The sequence below is a fragment of the Coptis chinensis genome, chromosome 4 (genome assembly GCF_015680905.1).
Source record: "Coptis chinensis isolate HL-2020 chromosome 4, ASM1568090v1, whole genome shotgun sequence".
Lineage (NCBI taxonomy): Eukaryota > Viridiplantae > Streptophyta > Magnoliopsida > Ranunculales > Ranunculaceae > Coptis > Coptis chinensis.
Window position 1 is genome coordinate 81,025,162 of NC_141459.1, and position 16,564 is coordinate 81,041,725.

The 16,564-nt window shown below is 36.3% G+C and overlaps 1 protein-coding gene and 2 long non-coding RNA genes across 3 annotated transcripts in view; 1 reads left to right on the forward strand and 2 right to left on the reverse strand.

The window, feature by feature from the left end:
* The window catches only part of LOC147505072 (uncharacterized), a 44,505-nt gene extending 35,734 nt beyond the window's left edge, over positions 1–8,771 (forward strand). The window contains exon 2 of the mRNA XM_086605460.1: positions 7,980–8,771. Coding sequence (XP_086461586.1) covers positions 7,980–8,771 — 792 coding nt within the window. The remainder of the gene's footprint in view (positions 1–7,979) is intronic.
* On the reverse strand, positions 48–1,872 carry LOC147505073 (uncharacterized). The gene is made up of 3 exons (XR_015220532.1): positions 1,553–1,872; positions 1,260–1,463; positions 48–568 (listed from the first exon to the last, which is right to left on the reverse strand). It is a non-coding gene; the product is annotated as an uncharacterized LOC147505073 (long non-coding RNA).
* LOC147505074 (uncharacterized) lies at positions 2,636–3,375 on the reverse strand. The gene is made up of 3 exons (XR_015220531.1): positions 3,276–3,375; positions 3,046–3,109; positions 2,636–2,870 (listed from the first exon to the last, which is right to left on the reverse strand). It is a non-coding gene; the product is annotated as an uncharacterized LOC147505074 (long non-coding RNA).
* Positions 8,772–16,564: the final 7,793 nt, after the last annotated feature.

The following is a 16,564-nucleotide window of genomic DNA, read 5'->3' on the forward strand; positions in this document are numbered from 1 at the left end:
CCAACATCGAGGGGAACAAGCAAGAACCAAGAAGGCTAATACTCTGGAAAAAGATTATGTGCCCACCCTGAAAAGATAAACAATGTATAACCTAAGCACTCGGTATATATAGATAAGAAACTATGGATTTGATAATTCTACAATTGTGGTTCATAAGAATAATCCTGGGTTAATGGAGGAAATCATTCCTAACTGTGACACCCACATTGAGAGACATGGTCTCACAGAAATAGAACCTGCTTTTTTTGGCCGGTTGAGAACAAATGTATTTCCAATCTCTCCTGAGAATTCTTTCACCATATGTCATATAGATTAGATGAGAAAACCTTGTATTCATAACAAAAGAAATAAAACCGATAAAGTTCTTTTGGATTGTTGCACTCCATTACCAGATACCAATTGGTCTGAAGTTGGTTTAATGGCAAAAAGAAAAAAATCATACAAGATATTACCATACATAAACACACGAACTGGAAGAGAAAAGATGCATACCAAAAGTAAAACATTCAACGCCAGTATTATGACACCCACTGCAAAGGAGTGCAAATGCCACAGTGAAAACCTCAGACTGGTAAGAGGTCAACAAAAACACATTAGTCAACTTTTAACACAGATTTGTGGCCTTAGAAAAAAACTATATAAAAGGAAAATCCAAAAGTCAATCTCACCCATTAATTACTTATAGAGAGATCCATTTAATTCCATATACCAGTTGTGTTTACTACCGAGGTTCTTTATGCATAACATAGCATCACAAGCATTTGATCTTTAAAACAAGTGAGAGTTGATTTGCCTTTTTTCTAAACTTTCACAAAGATTGATGAGACAATCATTATATCTAGAAAACATCTGGTAGGACTTCTCATGGCTTGAAGCACATAAGAAGATCCAGGACCGAGTATCTTCACAAATGAAGTCTAATTGGACAAGTACAGGGATCCATAAGCACACTTTGTAATCTCATGGACACAAGTTAATTCCTAATCGTCTCCCACCACATATATCAAAACTACCATATCCTATATAATCATAGAATTGCCGAGAAATTGCAATGGCATTTGGTTAAAACTTAAAACTTAACTTCCAAAGAAGAAGTTATACCGTCAAACAAAATGCTTTGTTCCGATCCAGGTAGCAAGCAAATACATCAATACTTAAAATTAGCTAGATTCTTAAACCAAAGCATCCCAGACCGGCCCTATATACAACCAAAGGAGGCCCTAAATAGAAAACTAGAAACAGAACAAGAAAACTGTTACCTTCTTTATTCCGATCATATTAAGTCTATCATCGTTGCCAATTGAAATAACTGAGTCCACAACCATAGATGCGAAAAATTATTTTTCACCACCAATCAGCTTTGAAGAGAGTGTGGTAGTAGCACACTTTGCCAACAAACTCTTCTTTTCTTCCATACTTCTCCCCTATATACTCACAACAAGTTCCTTAATTTTGCTAAGTGCCTGAAATACAAGTAGCAAACTCATGGCTTCTAGAACAATTTGTCATGAACATATCCATCCAATCAAACCAAAAGATCCAAATTCCTTACCAAATTGGAAGCAGCTCGAAAACTACGTATAAGACTCTGTGAGTGGACACCATCCTCAATGAAAGGCTTGACCTCCTTTAAAAACTCTCCCGCAAAAAGATGAGTTGCACTGCCCTGTCCACTTGAAGTTGCATTTTTTCTTTTCTTTTGAGCAGCCTCCACCAATTCATATAGTGTTTTCCATGGAAATTAGTTCAAAACTAACAAGTTAGTACAAACTTAAGATAAATCAGTCGAAAAAAAATTGTCTATAATAACAAAGTAACGAACTAACAGCCTGCACACTAGTTCGTGCATCATTTACAAAGGGAAATACTATGTCAAAGACTTAACAAAATTATAGTTGGAACTTAAGTGAAATGCAAACTCACATAACGGGCTCGAGAACTCTCCAAAATAGTCCCATTACGACATTCATGTCCTGCTTTCCAGCTGTCTACTCGTCCACACACACTTCAAGATATTGATGGCACTGGTTAAGTTCAAAATATGATATTTGGATATTAGAAGTTTAATGGATTAACATGTACTCCCCTATCTACAGAAGACAGGAGCAAGGTATTATAAAGTACAATTAAAAATGTTTAAGGTTTTTGGTGCATGCATGGCTTGAAAGTAATGGGCGGCAAGGAAAGGAGAGTATTTGAGACCTAAGCGTAATGATGACCACATTGACAATTTTATCATCTTAAAGAAATAAGTATAAACGCCTAAGATGTGGTGTAGGAGAAAGGACAAACTTAATGGACAAAGAAACAAAACAATCCTCGGAGATGGCATTGAATCCTAAGAAAAATAGGGGGATATCATTTCAAAAATTATTTTAAGAATCAAGAATACCTTAAAACCACAAGAACTCCCTGCATTTATGATAAGATCTGGGCTGTAATGCTTGGATATAAGCATATGTGACAAGTGATGCTTTGAATCTGTGCCCGCGTTATCAACCCGTGGGGATGATTTCGAGAGATAACCGGACATTAAAAATATAGTAAACCAGTTCTTGGTAGCCTAACCACCCGATTACCCCATAATGTATTATGTGACCTATGGTCTGATACATATTGTTGCATCCTGCATTCTTATTATTTAGTAGTACAAATAAGTGGTAGAACATGTGTAACACCATGGGCTCACCCAAGGAGCCATGACGATATATGTATACGTTGTGGATTGGTTGTGGATTGAACGAAGGAAAAGAAATAAAAGCAGGGGAAAGGACATACCTAAAACAACATCTTTTCTAGGCCAGATAATATTAATATTCAAATCCTTGTAAATACCATCATATCTAATCCATGGGACTCCTTTTGGAAGCCTGAACAAAACATATATAATTAAGATAAGTTATTATTATAATTCTCATTATAAAACTTTAATTGATACCAGGAAACAACATTAAATTAATACGTCATATTTTTAATCGATAAATTATTGAGGGCGCACAGATACACACAAGCACAAGTGATAGCGAAAAGAAAAAAAGAACTCACGCTGAATCGATGTCTTCTGATAACTGGAATTTGGTTACGAGCGGAAGTGCTTCAGTTTGCATAGCTACTAGATCAAAATATTCAGTTAATAATAATAATAATAATAATAAATATAACCTACAAAATAATAGTATAGTAAAAAAAAAAATGTAGTACTGATGAAGTCTATGTGATATATAATGAAGTCTATGTGATATATTGGTACAAAAATAGCAACTAGTGAAGAGTACCTTTAATGTCACACTGTTGGATGCCTTCCGAAAGCCCATAACAAGTTTTCCCTCAGGGTCTAGCATTCTGAATGTTACTGAAAAGAAAAATACAATGGATAAAGGGTCATATGTAACAGTTACTACGAAGACTGATGAACTAAATTTCAATAAAACATTAAAAATGAATGCCCTGCATATATCCGACTTTAGTAAAATGACATAATCGGAAAAAAAAAATTGAGGTTAAAGTCGCATGCTAAATACCAAGATATCACCCGGCTTGTAACCGCATGGATGTATGCATGGTGTCATACCTTCTAATAATTACATTCTCATTTGTTATTTGGCCAAAATCGAAACTAGAACACCCATTCTTTCCCCTTTACATCTTGAATACTTAAAAGAAGGCCTTCCGGCTGAGAAATAGGAGGAAAATATGCCTGCAAAACCAAACGAAAAAGAGAACTTCTCACTAAGAAATAACTTCGAAAATATTGGCGATATATGGGCTTGTGCCCCGACAAGAAGCCAACAAAGAGTAAACTAGTCTGCTGCAATATATCGATATCTAAAATCTAAGAACAATAGTTGCATCAAAGACAGTCCATTGTCATCGTTTATGCGAGAAAAGGAGTGAAAATATATATAGTTCACCAAAACCTATTCCAGGTCAAACAATGGTCAACAGGACAACAACAATGACAACGACAACTGTTTATGATTTACTATTAGATCTTCTTCGATGTAAACCAGCTTCTAGCATCTTTGGCCCTAGACCGTTCAACGTTCTAGTGAGACAAAATTACACCAAATAATTATTTTGTCATAGTAGGGACCCCAAATGTACAACCCATTCCAAAAGTGGACCTACACACTGAATTGTTGGATACTAGTATTGTGTGCCTGTCGTGCTATAATCTGACACATCTCTTCATTAAACACTACAAGCTTTTGGACCATCTATTGCAACAACGTAAAATAGGTAGGAACTTACCTCAGCACATGCTTTCGAAAGAACCAAATGGCCAATTCGAGAATGGCCTCTGAGATTAATATCTGGGCACAAGCAATTGGTTTGATAAGGCTGTGAGATTACTATCCTAAAAACAGTATCACAGACCTTCTTGCTTGTTTCTTGGAGCTCCCCAACAAGAACGAACTCGTCCAAAATGAGATAAACCTTTACAGAGAAAATAAAAATAAGATAAACCATGACGAGACAAAAGAGCAAGTGAAAGAAAAGGTACCGTGTGGAAGTTAAAGACCAAATCTAGCTCACAGACATTGTTGAAAAAATGATCCAAAATCTCGACAAATAAATGAATGCACTCTAAGTAAGCCAACTCATTATCAATAATGTCAACACACATGGAGAAGAAGAGTCTAGCATATCTCCGATAGATAACCTTGTGTGTGCGAAACTGGCAAGGCCATGACATGAATTAATAAATAATAAACAATAATAAAAATTTAAAGTAATAAGTCAGTAGAAAGAAACCTCGACAAAGTTTGTGAACTTGGGATAACGATTAACAACCAGACGATGAATCTCGTATTCGACTTTGTGCTTTTCAAAAAGAGGAGGAGGGGTTGAAAGAGAGAAAGAGGAACAAGGGTCACCAACAAAGATAAGAAAACCCTAACCTAGCGGCTGTGAGAGAGAAAGAGAGGTTTTCTATATACTGAGCGCGATTTCTTTTTTGTTTCCCTCTTTTCGAAATTTCGATGTTGTTTTGGTTTTTTTGGATTGTAACACTTCTCAAATGATTTCCAACAATTTCTAAGCGTTAGCAATTAATTCCAAAATTCACCAAAATAAAGTAACGCTTTACAACATTACTAACGCTTATATAACGTTGGCAACTTACTAACGCTAAATAACCGTTACAAAGCAAAAAATGTGCGTGTTGCAAATATCCTATTATGGTGTAGTGTGAGGCTCCCTTACTTAGGAAACTACCCCCATTCATTATGTTAAGCACCTCCTTGTGGTGGTGTAACAGTCCTTTGAAAAAGGCACGAACTAGCGTATCTTTCGCGAGGTTATGGTATGGACACTCTATAATTCATGAGGATTCTATCGAAAGAAATGAATCTTGGAAAGCATTTAATTGGTCTTCAGTGGTGGGTAAAAATGTTCCATAAACAGTTGAACAAGTTTAGCCCACGAGTCCACAGAATTTGGCGCTTGGGCAGTTAACCAAGACGCCGCCTTATCGGCTAAAGTGAAGGAAAATACCTTCAGTTTAATTTGTTTAGCACCAACTGTAGGATGGTGGAATGTAGTAAGGACTTGGTCAATCCTACGCATGTGCTGATAAGGCTTTTCATGGTCTAACCCATGAAAAATGGGTAACAAATTAAATATATTTGGGGGGATTCGGAAATCCCCCACTGGGTCTGATAGAACGATGCAAGATTTAGGGCTATCGTTCAAGGCTTTGTAAAAGTCAGAGAGAGGAGACTCTCTTTCTTCAGCCATTACTTCAGGTGGTGTGTGTGGTATATTAGCTAGAGGTGTAGTGAATGGTATTCTAGAAAGGCGTGTTTGTTGACGTTGCCAATTGATTACATTAGGCGTTTTTCTTCGGCCTGACCTTAATCTCATGCAAGGCTAAGCCAATCTTAACAAAACACAACAACACTCCAAACAATCCTGATATGCTAGTATGAACCTCTAACAGGAGATGCGAGGTGTGGAAGAAAAGATGACCTGAATGCCTCATTGCTTCGCTTATGAATAACGTCTTGTTTATGTGTGCTCAGTGTGTATAACAAATTAAAACACTGAAAACTATGAAGAAATGGAAATTTGAAACAAACCTGTGGAAATTGGGCAGTTTCAGCAGAAGGCGCAGGTCGCGCTCAGAATGGGCCTAGGTAGGGCGCAGGTTGCGCTCAGGTCAAGATGGAGTTCCAGGCATTTGGGATTGGGTGGCGCTCCAATTTAGCCTTGGTAGGGTGCGGGTCGCGCTCAGGGAAAAACTCAAGCTCCAGCGGCCGGTCAAGCCGGGGCTTCGTGTTTTGCCTTGGCAGGCGCTGGTCGCTTTAGCTAAAAAAGTGGAGTTTCAGCTTTTAAGCTGGGTGGCTCCCAATTTAGCTTGCCTAGAGCTGGTCGCTCCGTGTAATTCTTCGGGAAAATTTTCAGTGCTAAAACGGACAACCACAGTGAGAATCAAACAAGGGTGGGTGGGTTATGGGACTTTGGAAAACTAACAATTCTAAAGAAACAATACTAAAGGGAACTAAGATGGCAGCGACGCCATTTGATAAACCGATAGAATTGAATAAAACTCTACCTACGAATAAATGATGAAATTCAAATGCAAGTAAAACTAAAACTTTATCGTATACTATTTATCAAAGATTTCTACTCTCGATACTGTTGAAGTAGAGTTGGAATATAAGATTCATTCCAATCCTAGTTCTTTAGCATTCAAGTTTTCTACGACTATCAATCTTACCAAAGTTAATGATAGTTTTACGAATTATTCTACGATGCAATTTATACTAAACAAGATAATGGGATTATAATGATTCAACTATAAAATACTACAGAATACTAAAGTTTGAATCTAGAATAAGAATTAGGAGGGAATTGAATCCACCTTGAATCCAACTTAATAAACTAGCATAGATTGTTGTAATCAAATTCTTATTCTTATGGTAAGAATTGGTCGTTCTAATCCCTAATTATATATGGCATTTCTACCAATTCATAACTAGCATGTAAGACTCTTACAACGATTCTACACTACACAATCAAGTTTTCATCAAGGTTTCATCAAACCTCTCTAATGGAGGTTTAGCCTTGATTCATCAAACTATCATTTTCATATGAATTAAAACTAGACATCATAAAAAGATTGAAACTTTGCTTATTTAAACTCAAATGGAAACTACTCATGCAATAATTGATTTAAACTAATAATGACACATAAGTAAATATAAGAATTGAAGCTAATAATTAATAGAAAACAAAATTAGATTATCAAGAACTAAATATTTTATTGATCTAACAACTAAATAACAATCATTCAATACTGAAATTAAAGTAAGAATAACAACTAATTAATTAATTGAAAAATTAGATCTAGAACTAAGCTTTAATGGCTACTTTCTATCCTAACCTAATTGATACTTAAGAGCTAAGTCTTGTGTGTGGAAATGGAGGAGACCAGATCCACATTTTCGTGCATGGGTTGAGGGTCCATGTTTTGGGCCAGAAAATCGAGCCTAAAGCCCAATTTCTTCAATCCACAGGGCCCTTTTCTGTTGGGTTTGACTTCAACAAGCTTTTTCTCTACTTCTGCTCCTCTGATTGGGTAAAGGTTTGGACCATTGGAAAGCTCTTTCCGAGTTGGTCGTTTTGACATAAGGTACGTACAATTCTGAGGCCTGCGTCCAAAGATATGGTCTTCAGAAGTTCTACTGACTTTTATGTGCTATTTCTGCCTGCGTTGACTATGACTTTTCAGCTTCTGACTGGGCTTTACAAAGGCTTTTTCTCCTTGAATCTTGGCCTTTAATCACAGAACTTCTTAGCAACCAACCCTTGCTCCTTTATATCGCCAAAGTGGCAAATTTCTACACATAAATGACTTTTATGCCTGAAATACATAAATGCACGTAATTAGCATTAACTCTTATTTATTACTCCCATAATTGGTCTAAAAGTATTATTGTTAAGGGGTTAAAACTACAGTTTTGGGCTCTTATCAGTATGATCACCAGAAGATGGTCATACTACCAAATGCTCAAAGTGAATGGCTCAACCTGAGGTTCCAAGACTATAAGACAGTTTCTGAATACAACTCTATTTTGTTTAATATAGTTTATCGGTTGAAATTGTGTGGTGAAAATGTAACTGATGAGCAGATGTTAGAGAAAACTCTTTCTACCATTCATGCCTCTAATGTGCTCCTGCAGCAGCAGTATCGAGAGAGACGATTCTCCAAATATTTTGATCTTATAACATGTCTCCTTGTTGTGGAGCAAAATAGTAACCTTTTAATCAAGAACCACAACTCCAGACCAACTGGGTCAATGGCAATTTCAGAAGCAAATGCTAGCTTTCGAGCTAGTGGTAGTCGTGGTAAAGGACATGGGAGAGGGCGTGGAAGAGGCAGAAATACTAGGAGAGGTGGTCAAGGTTATCATCTTTATGGAGATGGCAATGGTAATAGAAAAAAGGATCATTGGAATACTAATGACCAACAAAAGGGAAATTGGAACAAGTGGACAGCTCCACTGCATAAAGGGGACTCAAATCCTCATAACAAACAAAAAGAGAGTAGTGATATTTGCTACATATGTGGTGGTAATGATGGACATTGGGCAAAATACTGCCGAGCTCCTATAGAAGAGGTTGAAAAGTATAAAGCCTCTAGGAAAATGGAAACAAATGTAATAGAGAGTTGGAAGAGTGACCACTTTAATGATGGTACTCATTTGGATTGTTTCGATTTCCTTGAAGTTCAGTATGAGGATCCAAATAGCAATGGGCAAGTTTGATGAGCAAACTTTAATACTTGGAATGATTTATTTAGTTAATTATATTTTTATTACCAATTCATGGAATGTTTACAGTTAATATTGTGTTCTCTTCATGGAAAGTCTAGGCCTTGATTGTCGTTAATATTTTGAATTTCCCTATTATGAATCTCAAGTTTTATTTTTCTTAATACACTTGTGCTAGTATCAATCCTTACAAATTTATTTTGCTTTATGTTAAAATGTATGGATATATAAATGGAGAAAAGTAGTGTGGATATATGTCCGGTAGACTATACCTATAAATGAGAAATACATTATGTATCATATCTAACGTTTGGAGCAAGAAGCTCACTTAGACAGTCTGTATTACATAATTGTCAATTTAATGAGACAGTATTCTCGTCGTTAGGGGGAGAAAAGCAATGGTTGCTTTAAGGAACGACGTGAAGCAACTTGGATCACGTCTTCTGTCTCATTAAGGATCCAAACAATGAATGCGACTATATGAGATAAGGAGAATGATACACTTGCAAGTGGTTGAAAAGAAAATGCTTAAGCATTTAATGATATGGTAAAAGTAACCATGAATGTGCCAGCCAGAATTGATGTTCCATTTGGACGGGGTCCAAACATGGCGGCAAATGAATCTACTATACGCTAAAAGTGTGGTAGACCTATAGGATCCAAAGAGCGGCTCCTAGGAGAGGAGAACTGAGGAACCATCTTGTCCAATAATAACCAGGTAATGGTTGGAGCTCCATAAACAAATAATGAAAATTTGCAAATATCCAAAATTCACTGAAATGCCTATGGTTGCCCATGGAGAGGCACATGTACCTGAAAATGAAGAGATTGATCTCAATATTCCATGTATGTTCAGGTGAATTGTGGGATAGGAAAGCACTTGTCATAGATGACATATTTAGCTATGGTCTACCTATTGGAACATCAAAGGACAATGATGAAAAATAAATGAACCACGTGTTTTGTCGACAAAGGAAAGATTGGCCAATCTGGAATTTGTTATTCAAGCATAATTAAACTCTTTGAAAAATATGGTGTGGACCTATAGTAAAATCCGAGATTGGATTCAATATAGTAGCAGCAAGTTTGGTTGGTATAAACTTGATTGGGACTCCTAAGGAATTAGAGAAAACTGCTGACTATAATTTTTTTTGAAATGAAATGGACAAAGCACATGGTTGTGTGAAACTTGGGTTTAGATAAGGATCCATTTCGACTAAAGGGAAGAACATGAGGAAGTTCTTAGTCTTGAAAATACCCTACTTGAGTGATATTGAAGCATTTATGTATTTAGCACAATACGTGCAGAAGATCAGACATTGCATTTTCTATTAGTTTCTTATCAAGATATAATTGTGCACATACACTTAGACACTGTAATGATGTCAAACACATATTGAGATATTTTTATGGAATAACTGGTATGCAAATATTTTATTTTTATGGTTCCACTAATAACTATGATCTAGTTGGCTATGCAGTCTTTGGTTATCCATCTGACCCTCAGAAGGGTCACTTTCAAACATGTTAAATTTTTATTAATAAATATGTAGCTATGTCTTGGCAATCAACAAAGCAAGATCCAACAATAGCTTCCTTAAATCGCGAAGAGTTCACCACCAAGCCATGTAAAGACTTGTTTTTATCAGGGGGTAATAGAACAGGGGGAGCATCCTGAAGAATGTATTCCAGGACATATACACTGCACTATTTTTCCTTATTTAGGTTTTATCCCACTGGGTTTTCCTAATAAAGGTTTTAATGAGGCAATATAAAGCAAGTCACAATGATTCTGAGTAATGTTGTACTCTTTTTTCTTCGCTTTGGTTTTTCCCACTGGGTTTTCCTTAGCAAGGTTTTAATGAGGCAATTGTCATTGGATAGTTTTAGAGCATCCAGAAGAATGTTACAAAAGATGCATCCACCAAAATTTCCACAAAAATGGTGGACATCCAAGGGGGAGTGTTATGAAATCCGTGGGTCTATATAGATGTCCACCATTGAGCTCATATGGGACACCTCCTTATATGTATTTATCCTAGTAATCCTTTATCTTGGTGTTTATCCTGGTAATCCTTTATCTTGGTGTAATCCTTTATCTTGGTGTTTATCCTGGTAATCTTTTATCTTGGAAAGGAGGTTACCTAGTTGTATATAAAGGTAACCTCCTCCCATTCAGACTTACTTCAATGAATAAGAATCCTCTCTATCTCATTCTCTCAATGATTCAATACATGTTAAGTTAGTGTGGTGTTCTCTCTAAGTCGGTTTAATTCTAACACAAACCTATTAATCAACATTTTTTTTTATACCGATTTTTCGAAAATCGGCCGATCATCTTGTTATAGCAAAAAATTTAATGTGAGATTGTGTGTGTGTATTTGAATTTGACTAAATTTCATATGAATAATCTGCTTTAACTATTTTTACAAAATTGATGGCGTAGTTATTATTGGTTTTGATGATTATTTTGATATGGAATAATTCATTTAATTGTTAGTGTGTCATAAAATGCAATGATATGATAAAATGCAATGATATGATGCTTATTATAAGGGTGGAATTTGAGCCTCGGCTCGGAGCTCGCTCGTTTAACTATATGAGCCGAGTTCGAGCTCAAATTAAAGCTCGTGTAACAAATGAGCTTGATGAAGCTCGGCTCGTTTAGCTCAAATAGCATATTTATAGTGTAAAATAACAGAGCAGCTTGGGCTTGGCTCGTTTAAGCTTGGCTTGAGCTCGCTCGTTTAACTATATGAACCGAGCTAGAGCTCAATTTAAAGCTCGTGTAATTAGCGAGCCGAGCTTGAGCAGAGTAAAGCTCGGCTTGTTTAGCTCGGATTCCACTCTTACTTATTAATTGTTTGATTATGTGGGCTTGATTTGTATGGGCTTTATTAAAAATGTTATTGGGACACCTTTTATGTTTTTACCTTATAGGGCCATCTTTTATGATTGTGGGTTTGTTATATTAAATTGGGCCTGTTAAATTATTAGACTTGCTATATTATATTGGATCTATTTTATTAGTGTGCATGTTATATTGCACTGGGCCTATTGTATCTTGGGCCTGTTCTAATATTTTTGACTTATTCTTACTTTACTCGCATGAATTTGTGTGATGAAGTTAATGGAGGAGACACCTCATGGGTTTAGATGAAGCATGAGCTGGTCCTAGGGAGCATACTTGCATGATTTCTTAACTAATAATAGGATAGGCATTAATTTGGGGAGTACACCTCCTCCTTAGACTTTAGGAGGAGCTGGCGGTTAGAAAGGAGAAATACCTCACTGATCGATCTCTCTTTGGGGGGGTTTCGAAATGGAAAAGAGATGGACACCACTTTATTTGGGCAAGCTATGGAGTGGGTTTATATAACCGGGTTGACTAATCACCCATAGATTAATTAGGTCTTACATAGTGGTTGCTTTTTTTTTTTGTTAATCACTCTTATTTATTTATGTCAACAACAGATACTTACATTGTCCTGCTCCGGGTTATGTTTAAGCCATATTGGAGCTATGCTAAACCATACATTAGGTAATAAAGTTAAAGCAAAAGTTGCAAGTTTCTGCGCTGCATTGTTTGTACTTTTTGGTGTACAATAGTAGTAGTAGAGAATTCCTTCAGTGCTTCAGACATGTCTTTGAGAATAGCTTTGGACTGGTGATTTAAATTTCTTTCCTGCAAGACAATGATCAAGTTGTTTTTATTGTAAAACCCCCATAGATAACCAAATGGGAGGTTCCAGAACATGTTTATTATAGGTTTTGTTAAGTTCTTATAGTGTTACTGTGTGAGTAGACTGTAAGTAACTCCTCATGTACTCTCCTCCTCCTCCGCTCCCCACAACCACCTTTCATCAATACAAATTTTTGCTTACTGAGAATTTTTTTTTTTCCTTCCTGCTTCTCCAAAAAAGAGACCACATCCTGAGCTTCCATTTCAATCAGTAGCTTTGATGACTGGTGTTTCTTGCACCATAAGATTGCCTTGAGTAAGCCTCTGCATTGTGCTGATTCATCATCTGTTGCCCTTCCTCTATCAATTCTTGCACCAATAAGTTTTCCATCAGTATTTCTTAAAAGAAAACTGTGACCTGCCTTACTACTTTTCTTCTTCCAAATAGTATGCACATTCATTTTGAAGAATCCTGATTCTGGTGGTTGCCACTTTGTTGTTGGTTCATTGAGAATGTGAATTGGTACATGCAATGAAGTGTTATTTATTCCAAAATGATTTAAAACTAGTAATTGAATTTTTACTAGTGATGGTTTTGTTATGTTATAAAGGATGTTGCATCTTTCGATCCAAAGAGTATATATATATGAATAGGTATGTGTTTGTCCAGGTGTTCTTCTCTACTGGCCAGTCATCAGGTGGGAAGTACCAATTGTGAATCCATTCTTTTGTGGTGAGGTTACTGATAAGCACCCAAAACTGTAATATTAAACCCCGAGAGACATAGTATTTTGATCGATTATGTGTTTAATAATCATGTAATAATTATATTTTCGTACTTTTGCAGGTTTCCGTATTTAAAATAAATATAATGATAAAATGTGCATCGAAGTACGGGAATACTGGAATATTTGAAGTTTCCCACTCAACTCCAGTGAAGCCTAACAGAGCCTGACTAGAGCCGAAGTTTCCAAAAGAACAGAACCAGTGCAGAACAGGTCCACATATAAAGAAGCAGCAAACTTCCAAAGCTCAAATCGGATAAATCGGGTGGCGTTGGCTAGTGAAGTGCGAGGCTTACCGAGGGCGACAAACTCTACGCAAAGACGAGAAAGTTGTAAAAAATGCCAAAATCGGCTTACATACTAAGTGGACCCACTCTGGGGCCCCGAAGGCATGATGAGTCAGCATAGGCAGGTGGCAAGTGATGGTTTTAATTTGGTGCCACCTCGCAATATGGAAGACACGTACCAATTCAAAACAGATGGTTTGAAATGAAATTGGCTAAAAGACGAAACTTTAATACGGTAAAGGACAAAACAAATGGGTAAAAACAAAACTTTGATTCTCAAAGTTTTGAACAACTCAATTAGAAAACAAACAAAAGCAAATTAAACCGTCTCCAGTCTCCAGTCTCCAGCCTATATATATGAGGGGGTAGCCTTCATATATTTTCCTTCAACATTTTATGCTCTAGCTTCCGCTTAGCAGTAGTTAGTTTTAATTCAGCACTTACATTTCCAGCAGCTTAAATACTGTAAGTCATTTTACCCTTAATAACAGTCATTTCTTTTCTAGTGTAATTCCTGTCCTGCATTTATTTACTTAATGTATACAACAAGTTTTATTATTCCTTCAATGACCATGAGCTAATCCCCTCGAGGGGTTATCTTTGCTTCGTGTAAGAATCGGATTGACTTCGTTAATATTATTGAATCACTACTTAGGAATTAGGCATAGATTAGACATCCGGTCCCAAAATGATCGAGATCTGTACAAATTTGGAGTCTTGATGCTCGAAACAGTCTCGGGCACGACCTAAAAATGTCTCGCTTCTATGGTGTCGACGACTCTCCAATTTGTCCAAATTGATGTGGAATCGAGCCAGAGCTGAAATGATATTCCAGAGATGAAATATTAGTTCAACTCCTTATGCTAGTGTGATGCGGCTTAGAGATGTGGGCATGCGCTAGGGATCAATACTCGACGTCGTCTCCGAACACGAGACGAATTAGAGATGTAGTGATGTGGTAATATAAACTGTTAAAAATGATTCTTGCATGAGTATGATTAACTCTCTCCCTGTTTCTCTATTTTTGTTTACCTACATATAATCGCCGTAGTAATTTACATTATTTGCATTACCGTTAATTTAATTAAAACCAACTAAAAAACCTAAAATCCTACTCACCAAAAGTTGTAATTCCAGTTGTGAACCTTTTCCGAGAAAGGTTTGAGCGATCCCTTACTCGACCTATCCTACCAAACCCATGTGAGTAAGGTAACTTGACTAAAACGTCATTTACTATCACGGGACGTTGGACTTTGGACTTTGGACTTGGGTCTTTGGACTTCGGACTTTGGACTGTGGACCTCGGACTTAAGTAATTAATCAAGAAAACCAATAAACGTACAATTAAAATCGTTTTTATCAAATGGCGCCACTGCATGCTGATAAGTGCTCAAAAGTAATGATTTATAACCCCAATTATGTGTATGTTAGTCTCCATTTTATATTTAAATATTCTAATATGATGCAATTTGAGTTTTTGCAGGTCAAAGAACCTAAATGTGAAATATGGAGGGAAAAGAAGTCAAACAAGTCAAAAAGGAGTCACTGGGAATTACAGCTAAAGGCCTAGAGCAAAAATGTCATATTTGTCTCCATAAGTGCCAAGCCTAATGGGACTCTAAAAGAGGATAATAATTGAGTTAGAAGAGTCTTCAATCTGATCTCAAAGCCTTAATTTCGACTTCATAGGAAGATGAGATCAACATGGAAAAGAGTCGAGTTTCACAAGAATTAGAAACCTGAAAAGTCGTCGGAAGCCGCGGCTTAGGAAATAGCCCTGCAGGGACAAAGTGGGCCACGTCCAACTTTGGTCCAACCGAATTTAACTTTTCCAGGATTTCTTCTAGAAATATTACAGAGAGTTTGACACCAAATAAACATGGGATTCGGATCTCTATCCAGACGAGCATGTAAGCCAATAAATAAGGCACAAAAACCTCAGTTTACATCATGTAGGAAATTTAGTTTTTGCATCTTAGATCCAGAATTAAGAGAGAAGAAAGTTCAGACCTTTTCACCATTAATAGCTATAAAGATTATTCCTTTTCATATTGTGTTCATAGCATAGTATGAGGGGCTAACTTCCGCTTCTCTTGGGAGGGAGATGAAGCCTTTTTGTATGTTTTAGTTTAGTTCTTCTTCTATCATGTTTTAGTTTAAATCCCTCATTGAGTTTCTTCTTATTCATCCATTGATCTAACTCTCCCGGGAGGTTAGGAGGTCTTAGGGTAATTCAAGATTGTGTAGAGCCAAATACCACAAACCCTAGATTCTTTTCTTCTAGTTTTTAGTGTTCTAGTGTGATGATTGGATTCTTTATGGCACCTCAATTAGTTGTATGGTTAATGCCACATGTGGATTTTCCATGGCACCTAGAGTTGTATATTGAATGCCACTTAAAAGCACAATTTGGTTAGATAGAAGATATCATTGGAGATTGAAGAAGTATTTGATGGAAAGATAGAAAGCACGTTGAAAGCCACATATTATCATCATGGTTATGAGCATAAGGTTTGTAGGTATGGTGAGTTTCTATTGGTGATTTATATTAAGCATGATAGGTAGATCTGTTAGACTAATTCTATGATTTTGGTGGATTCATCTCTCCCAAGATATTCTCTCTCTTGATTCATATTCATATATTTAATTTAGTTTATTTTATGCATAGTTTAAATCTCAAATCAAATCAACCATATATTACTTATTACTTAGCCACATCTTTTACTTGCATCCATTAGAGTAATTTAGATTAGGAATTTCTATTACTATCAACTAGTTATTTAGAGTAGGATTGATACCTTGCTAGCCACTATACTAATCAATATATAATAGGCTAAGTAAGATTTGTAAAAGATACGTAACACAAACAACGATATAAATAATTACGTGTTGCGTGCTTTTTTCAATGGCGCCGCTGCCCGCTCTAAATTGATTAGGTGATAGAATATTTAATTTAGATTACTTTAATTTAGGAATTCATATAGTATAAATTGCATATTTAGCATAATTCAATTAGATTTCATAGTAAAAAGT